This window comes from Lactuca saligna, chromosome 7 (genome assembly GCF_052625555.1).
Source record: "Lactuca saligna cultivar CGN05327 chromosome 7, ASM5262555v1, whole genome shotgun sequence".
Classification (NCBI taxonomy): Eukaryota; Viridiplantae; Streptophyta; class Magnoliopsida; order Asterales; family Asteraceae; genus Lactuca; species Lactuca saligna.
In genome coordinates this window covers 126,348,195-126,357,035 of record NC_136423.1, presented here as the reverse complement: position 1 = coordinate 126,357,035, position 8,841 = coordinate 126,348,195, and the positions used below count along the sequence as shown (strand labels likewise).

General features: G+C 34.6%; 1 protein-coding gene across 1 annotated transcript; it reads right to left on the bottom strand.

Annotated features, from left to right (window-relative positions):
• Nucleotides 1-5,318: 5,318 nt before the first annotated feature.
• On the bottom strand, nt 5,319-8,124 carry LOC145004468 (serine hydroxymethyltransferase 6-like). The gene is made up of 4 exons (XM_078963398.1): nt 6,858-8,124; nt 6,058-6,463; nt 5,878-5,979; nt 5,319-5,790 (listed from the first exon to the last, which is right to left on the bottom strand). Exons 1-4 carry the CDS (start codon nt 7,980-7,982, stop codon nt 5,567-5,569), a joined length of 1,857 nt encoding a protein of 618 aa, XP_078819524.1. The 5' UTR covers nt 7,983-8,124; the 3' UTR covers nt 5,319-5,566.
• Between the last annotated feature and the right edge of the window lie 717 nt (nt 8,125-8,841).

Sequence of the window (8,841 nt, the reverse complement as noted above, 5' to 3'; positions counted from 1 at the left end):
TATCTTTTGAAATTTCAAACAATTCTTTGTCATTCCTCATACTCTGAAATATGAAGAGGTATGTCGTAATCATATTCTGAATAAGAGAATGCCTTTAATACAACCAATATTAGTATCGATCTTTATGAGATTTTTAAAATCTATTAGCGAAAATATTTCCTCATAATAATTTTCATGTATTAGAGAGAAAACTTTTTCCACTTAAATTTGGAGGTGCATGGTTTCCAATCCATGTGAACCTTTCATTTCCAACCTACAATCATAAGACTAGGTTTAGGACAAACCAAACTTAAACTTATTTTTCCTTCACGGACTGAACTTTGCTATTCTAAATTCCTTTCTTTTCAGTAGCTCAAGGTCTACCAATGCTTTCGTGTCATTAGCAGCTCACCCATATTGAAGAGTGTAGTTTCACTGACCAACGTGCTTTGCTTCTGCGGTTAGATGAAAAACGTATAACTCATAAGCATTGTCAACATAACTGGAAGTGCATAGAAATAAGAATATGTTAATTAAAACACAACAGGTCATTTAACCTGAGGTCATGTGCTAGTGATAACTAAAATTATCATTGTCGGTTAACTCTTGCAACTCTCAAGATCAATACAACTCCCACTGACTTCTTGAAATATGATTTTTATCTCAAGAAACATTCCTTGATGAGCTAAAACAAAGATTCAAAAGTTTGTGAGGATTTCCGACAAGAAAACACTCCATAGAATTGGGCTTAGTTTATCTTTTGTTTCTTAATCAATGAAAACATCACAAATCCAACTCTAAATGTGCTACAGTAAAGAAAGCACTCTTACTCCACATGTTACGAGATGTTATCAACCTTCTGGGTTTGGAATGAGTTTCAAGATACAATTTATAGTAACTAGAGCACAGCTCTAAAACTTCATGTCGAACGAAACATGAATCGTCTATTATTGAACCATCTGCAACAATATTTGATTCCTTTTCTTAGTCACACAATTGCATTAAGATGTTCTCTCAGGATCAATTGTGATACAATTCTAGATGATCATAAAACATGATACTAAAGTATTCTCCTTTCCTTTTAGATTGGAGAATATTTTATCTTTCTACCTAATAGATTCTTTTCTTCGTTCTGATACTCTTTGAATCTTTTCAGAAGCATCAGAATTTTACTTAATCTTATAAACAAGATATATATATATATATATATATATATATATATATATATATATATATATATATATATATATATATATGTATGTATATTGAAGCATCAGTAAAGCATGACGAATAGAGTTAACATTCCTTGTGGTGGATCTGAAAGGTCTATATCAATATATACTAGATCAATCAATCCTTCACTTGGTTCACATAAACATGTGAAAAAGGATTTAGTCATGATCTTTCTAATGAACAAGATGATTTATCCTTTAATATATTCTTCTCATAATATATTAATAAATCATATTTAATCCTTTCTCTCCATAATTCATCCTATCAAGCTGCTTTGCTGAAGGCAACCCAAAAGGACCACGCACCATCGGGTCAAGTACATACCAAAAATAGTTATGGACTTAGACACTAATCAAACAATATAAAGAGTTATGATAGTTTTATTAGTTTTCTAATGAACAAGATTCTCATGCATCATGCAATTTGAATCGTACAACTCCAAGTTTTTGTCCAATTGTGTCACACCCCCGAACCAGACGGCGGAAACATCCGAGGGCTGTTGTGACTCAATTGAATACCATCACAGTGAATATACATGAAACATAACATCATTCATCACCATGCATTGAACTAGTACAACTGGTAGTGTTTACATTTAGTACATTGTTTCGAAACATTACATTCCCAAAAGTAGATTGTTCGATACTAGTTAAACAAACAACAAGACATCACTGAGTACATTTTTCCCTTCGATTTACCTGTTACCTGAGAATACAAGTATTTTGAAAAACGTCAACATATGAAATGTTGGTGAGTTCATAAGTAATGTTTGAAATGTAATGTTTTGTATTGCTTTGAAAACCACCAGAAAATCCGATATTTTCTGAAAAGAATATCGTATAAAAAGTGTGGAGATCCGTAAGTATGCTTGTTTGTTTCTATAAATGTAAAAAAAATTGTCAGACTTGGTATGCATCTCGTAGGTGTATGAATTGAAAACCCTAGGAAAACCCGATGTTTTCCTAATACTTTGAATTACGCGTTTTATATTTTGTTATACCGTTGCGACGTTTGTATTCGATAATTCCAGGTGACATTGGATTAATTATGGATTGTGAATTGTTATAAACACGCATTAATGAAAACGACTAGTTTACAACTATACAAACGATCCCTTAGGCGTTGTCCGTATTATTCACTTAATCCAACCACCCCGACTTCTCAGAGTCCCACAACCGAGGAGAAAAGAGGGTGCGAAGCCCCCCCCCCCCCCCCCCCCCCATATTTCCATAGGTTGTTCAAGGCTATCGTGAATGCGAAGGGCCCTTGGCCCGACTCGCATTTGTGAATACTCGACTTTGCTAGCAGTACCAAAGGACCCTTGGGACCCAACAGCACAAAAGCCATTGAAAGTCCTTTTATACGGAATTAGGTCATATAAGACCCAATGTCATGTAAGCGAGTTTCCTTCGGGCCTAAAGATCATGTCATTGGACTAGCTAGGCCCAACAAGCACGATTTGAAACTTTCGAGCCCAGAGATGGTGTATCGATGTCTGGTGAATTCCCACATGTGTATTGACTTCCCGAAATTTCCGCGTGTGTATTAAAGTATCGTCGTGTATTAATTTCTGATTCGTTATTGATTCGAGACCGAATCAATTCGTTTGATAACGATTTTGGTATTGAAGGTGTATTATATTTCGCCGGTAGTCGTGGTACTAGTATTTCATCATAACGGATTTATTGTTTAAAACATTAGAATTTTTTTTTTTTTGCAGCCCCTTTCTTTTGAATAAATTTACAATTTTGACCCTTTGTATAAAAGAATTTCTATTTTAGTCCTTAAACCATTTTTCTTGACACTTTAGTATCAAAACTTGTTGAAAAGGTATTTTTCAGCTCAAATTTATTTGAAAAACAGTTTTAGTCCCTCCAAAATGAAGTTTTCTCAGTTGAAACCTCTATTTTCGCAGTTTTTACACTTTTGGCCCAAAATAGAAATTTTTTGCATCTTTGGTCCCTTTTAAATATGGAAAGTATTTTTAACCCTTGAAATGGACTTGGAGCACTAGTAGTCCCCTGTTTGACAGAAAAGTACAGTTTCAGCCCCTCTAATTTGAAAATCTCGCAATTTGGGCTTTATTGGACCGAAAAGTTCACTTTTGGCCCATTAAGCTTAAAATTTCACATTTTAATCCTTCAAAAGGGTATATTTCCAGAAAATACATTGTTGAAACTGTTTTGACTCATTTCAACCATAAGAATTTGTATTTGTCATTTTGAGCCCTTTAATTTTATATTTTTAACATTTTGAGTCCAAAAATGGGTTGTTAGCCCAAAGATGTTCATATTAACCAACTTGGTTATTTTTCTAGAAATGATTTGTATGTAATAATATAATTTATACTAGTTTCATACAACCTAATGTGATTCTCGGTTTTAAGGACTTTTTGACTAGATCCAACACCACAATCACATAAGAACATATACATACACATAGAAATCACACAAAGCATACATATACTCATAGATCTACACATTTGCTTGTATCCCCCCCCCCCCTCCCCCACAAAACTTATAAAACCGAAAAATAGGTGGTATGAAGCTCACCTTTGGGTGTGGTTTCAGCTTTTAGAAGAAGTGAGAAGAAAATTTGGCCTTAGTACCTCTCCTTGGAAGATCTCGAACTTAAAGAGTTTCTAGGAGAGTGATCAAGATTTTTACATGGATTAGAAGGAGATTTTTTGATAAAACAAAGTACCTAAATCATAGATCCAAACTTGATCTTACCTTAGGTGAAGAATTTGTGGAGATATCTTTTTGAAAGCTCCTTAGATCTCGAAATTTTGGAGGAGAAATGAGAGAGTTTCTTGATAGAAAAAATGAGTGAAATGTGTGTGTGTGTGTGTGTGTGCTTGAAATCGGCCGAGAGCAAGAAGAGAGGGAAGAAGAGAGAGGTTTGACAAGATAGTTGCATGGAAGTATGTGTGTTGCATGGAAATCCTTGCTGCAAAAGTGAGGTGGCAACCCAACAAAGTCAACCCTTCTTCTTTGTGGGCTTGGGCTGAGTATGGAGAGGGGAAGGAGGAGATTTTTGGGCTTTATGCCCCTAAGCCCATATTATAGTTGGGTTGAATGATTGTTGGCCCTATAAAATATAAATGTGATTTTTATGCTTTAATAGGCTAGATTAGGTTAATTATGGTCCAAAATAGTTTATAATATTTGATTTATTTCATTCTAGGCCCAATATGGCCCAAAATGTTGAAATACATGGAAGTGGGTCCAATTAGAGCCCATTTAAGGGTTCTAAGCCCGAGATAGTCAAATTGGAAGCTTATTGGTCCATTAGGCCCAATAAGAAAGTCCTAGTCCAAAATGGACCTAAACAAGAACTTCTAGGGTTTCCAATTACTTGTTGACTATTTGTAATGCTTGTATGGTGTATTTGATTGAGATTTTGCTGTCATAAAGTAAGCATAATGCATGCTCTTAAGTTTTTGATTCAAAATTCTTACTTAAATGTTGCAGTTACAAGGTACAAAATTTCTAGTTGTGACAAATTGAAACTTGATGATAAGATTTCTTTTCACTTGGTTAAATATGATAGTACCACAAGCGTGAACTCATAAGAATCAAATCTACAATTAATATTGCTATAATTAGAAACATAATCAACACATTCATTAATGACATTGCAAGGAAATATAAAATAAGGCAATCATATAAATCAAAACTTCACTTTTATTGATTAAATAGAAGATTGGAAATGAAAAACTATATTTCTAGACGTCTACAAAGAGTAATAGCAAACTAATAAAACTAGCATAACTCTTTATATCACACTAATTCCTAGTCCTTGCAAATATATTTCTTTTCTTTATGTAAAGTTTAAGGTGGTCTTACAATGTAAATCAAATACATTCCTTGGTAACTCTGGATTGCTTTTGAGATCATCGAAAAGCAATACAAAGAACATGAAACAAAAGTAAACCGATCAACAAATCAAACATAAATTTCAATGAATAAAAAAGAAATGAGCAAATCATATCATTGTTAGCTCTGGTACCAATTTGACATTCCCACAATTAATCAACCACCATAAACGAGGAACGAAATAGAATTATCAAGAACAGATATGAACATACAAGTTGAACACAACAATACCAAAAAAAATATGCTATTCAATATTATATCTCCCATTTTATCAAAAGTCAAAATCAAAAAATATATATATATCATATTCATATATGCCAGCCTGCCAGCCTACTAGCCCCAGCTGTATGTTACTTACTCATGAACTTTTCATTTTTCTTTTTTTGTTACATTTTCTTCCACGCAACATTAACTAAAAAATATCCAGGAAATTGTGTTGTGTTATCACCTTAACACCTTCCACCAAACTTTTTTTTCTACAAGTCTTGACCTGGCATTGCGAATTGAATTGCAAAGTTCTCAACTTGAGCTCCAAGATCGATAATCTCTTTGTTGTTTTCAAGTCCTTTGATGAAAGATTTCACCATTTTTCCATGTTCCCTTTGAACTGAACTTGTGATTTGAGCTGCTCTACATAGAAAGTCTGCCATTGTCTCAAAATCTGATTCCAAACAACCTCGTGATGTCATTGCAGGAGTACCTGAACATGTTCAATAATTAATATCCACGTCATCACTTTCAATCTACTTTTCTTATTATATAATTTTTCAATTCCTTTTGAACTTACCAATCCTCACTCCACCAGGAATTAGAGTCCCATTATCATCAAATATGGCAATCTTGTTAACAGTAATATGACACATCTCACATACTTTCTCAAAGTTTTTACCTGAAATAAAAACCATGAGTATTTGTGTATTACTATTCTATAAACTACAAGATTGATATTAAAAATAATAATTAATACCTGGTAATCCAAGGTTTCTGAGATCCCAAAGTAACAAATGATTATCAGTGCCTCCAGTAACAAGTCTGCAGTTTCTTCTCAACAAAGCGGATGCTAATGCTTGAGCATTTTTCTTCACTTGTTGCATGTAATCTTTGTATTCTGGAGTGGCTAATTGTTTCAGGGCAATTGCAAGGGCAGCAATGTGATTGTTGTGGGGCCCACCTTGAAGAGCGGGACATACAGCAAAATTTATCTTTTCCTCAAACTCATATTTGTCACTTCCATCTCCTTGATTCAGAAGCATTCCTCTTTTCCTAGGTTTTGGACCTTTTTTGTAAAATATTATACCCCCTCGTGGGCCTCTAAGACTTTTGTGAGTGGTTGAAGTTACAATGTCACAAAATTCAAAAGGGCTAGCACATTCCTGTTAATCATTCACCATAAAGATAATTTAGATGAAATTTAAAAGAAAAAATTCAAGTTATTGTTGAAGAAAGATAATTTTTTCAAAAAGTAAGATGATAATAATAATAATAAATTGAATTAAAGTTATAAGAAGAGTTGGTTTTAGAAAAGCCCTCACATGTTGTTTTAAAAGAAGCCCCGAAAATCGGCTAATGTTTCTTTACAAGAAAAGTAAGATTTTTTTAGGAAAAAAGGGTCTAAAGGTAAAAGCTTTTCAAACAATAACTCAAAAAGCTAATGCGAATTTTTAATAAGTAATAGCTGTCACATAAACAAGATATTATGGAAAATTTAAAGCAGAAAATGAAGCTCAAATAGTGATCAAAATCACACCTAGTGACAAAAGAATGTACCTTGGCAGCAATAAGACCACTGATTTGAGCCATGTCACACATCAAGACTGCACCACATTTGTCAGCAATCTGTCTAAATTTAGAATAATCCCATTCACGAGGATATGAACTCCCACCACAGATAAGAATCTTTGGGCGAAAATCCAGGGCCCTTTCTTCAAGCTTCTCAAAATCTATAATACCTGTTTGTGGATTAACCTTGTAAGAAAGGCTTTCAAAGAAAATTGAAGCCCCTGAAACTTTCTTTCCATTAGGTGTATAGTACCCATGACTTGTATTCCCTCCAGAAGGGGTATCCAACCCCATAATTCTATCACCAGGAGACAGCAAACCAGTATACACTGCAAAATTGGCAGATGTACAAGAATAGGGTTGAACATTTACTCCCCAGCTCTCTGAATCAAGACCAAATGCAACTAAAGCTCGTTGACAACAAAGAGTTTCAATCTCATCTATGTATTGGTTTCCAGTATAGTATCTAGATCCTGGCATGCCTTCGGAATATTTGTTTGTGACATGACTCCCCAAAGCTTCCATAACTGCTTTACAAACAAAATTTTCAGATGCTATTAGTTCAATCCCTTTGTATTGTCTATGCTTCTCTTTTTCCAATATGTCGAATATATCAGGATCAGCAGCCTGAAGGGACTGGTTTCCCCATGCTCGAACAGCTTGTCTACGCGACTCAAGACTTTGAGGGTGCCTGTTTTGCTCTGTATGACACCGTTTTGACAACGTCTGAGATGAAGCTGAATCAGTGGTGGCGCAGCTGGGGATATTGTTATCCCTTCGCCTTTTTAAACACATAGAATGCCCCAAAATCCGAAACTCCTCAACATCTCTTTCGCCGTCGTCTTCACCTCCATCTCTGCTCTCCTCATTCAAATCCATGCTCCCTGTGTTCGTTTGCTGGTGCTTCTCATTCAAATCGACGTTTTTGCTCTCGGTTGTGGTCTGTTGCTCCATCAATTGAAGAGGAACACCGGAAACAAGGTGGTTGGAAGAATTTCGAAAACTCGTATCGATCTGGAAGGATACAGTGTCGTTGGCTATTTGATTACTATGCGAAGAGTGAGGTACAAACCCTAACGATAGGTTCGATTGGTGAGCTCGGGTCAAATCCATAGATTTGTAATAAGACAACGTGGAAATGAAGTTTGTTTACCAAATCCTAACAGTGACAGCAACAAGAGCCAAGACCTAAGAAGCGATTGCAGTAATGGAGAAAGTAACCAGTGATTGTGGGTTCCATCAAACTACAATCAAAAACCCTAATCCCCAATGATTTGAAATCGACGTTGCGTACGGCGTACCTTCCGGAGACCAATCGAAGCGTGATGATGATGGACGAAAATGAAACAGTTTCGATGAATTTTGCTTCAACACGGCGAAGGGTTTGAGAGAGAGAGAAGATGAGGGAGGATTGATGGAATGGCGTTGGTTTGACGAAGCAAGCACAGAGGGGATGTATCTGGACACGTCGCACGCTGCAGTTGGGGTTGTCGAATCGGGTGTAGGTGGATATATGAACCTTCGAATACCCTTTGTGGTTTATATCATTTATTAAAAAAGATCAAATTAGAAGAAATATAAAAATGAAAATTGAGTACCCATTTAAGGTAAACCGGTATTTTAATAATAATAATCAATTTGGTTATAACCGAACCAACGAAAAAAAGTTTATAAAGCATTTATATTATTAATAAGATTTAATTTTTTTAGAAAAATTTTTGTATTGATTATTTAAAGGGATAATGACTTGATAGGGTTTAGTCCTTATTCCTTTTTCTTGTAAAATAAATATTTATATTTTATTTTTTGTAACAATGCAGTCCTTGTGATCGGCTATATCTCGTATAGCGGTCATATAAGAATTTTCTTTTAGGGAAAATGACTTAATAGAGTAATATACTTTTTGAAATATATACATTTAGTCTTTATTCTTTTTTTTTTTGTAAAATAAACCCTTATATTTTATTAATAT

Bases quoted from the DNA above. Each gene is read 5' to 3' on its own strand.
- LOC145004468 (XM_078963398.1), bottom strand. From the start codon at position 7,982: ATGGATTTGACCCGAGCTCACCAATCGAACCTATCGTTAGGGTTTGTA. The intron at 5,980-6,057 runs GTATTAATTATT...TTTTTATTTCAG, and splicing joins CAGAAACCTTGGATTACCAG to GTAAAAACTTTGAGAAAGTA. The intron at 5,791-5,877 runs GTAAGTTCAAAA...GAACATGTTCAG, and splicing joins TCCTGGTGGAGTGAGGATTG to GTACTCCTGCAATGACATCA.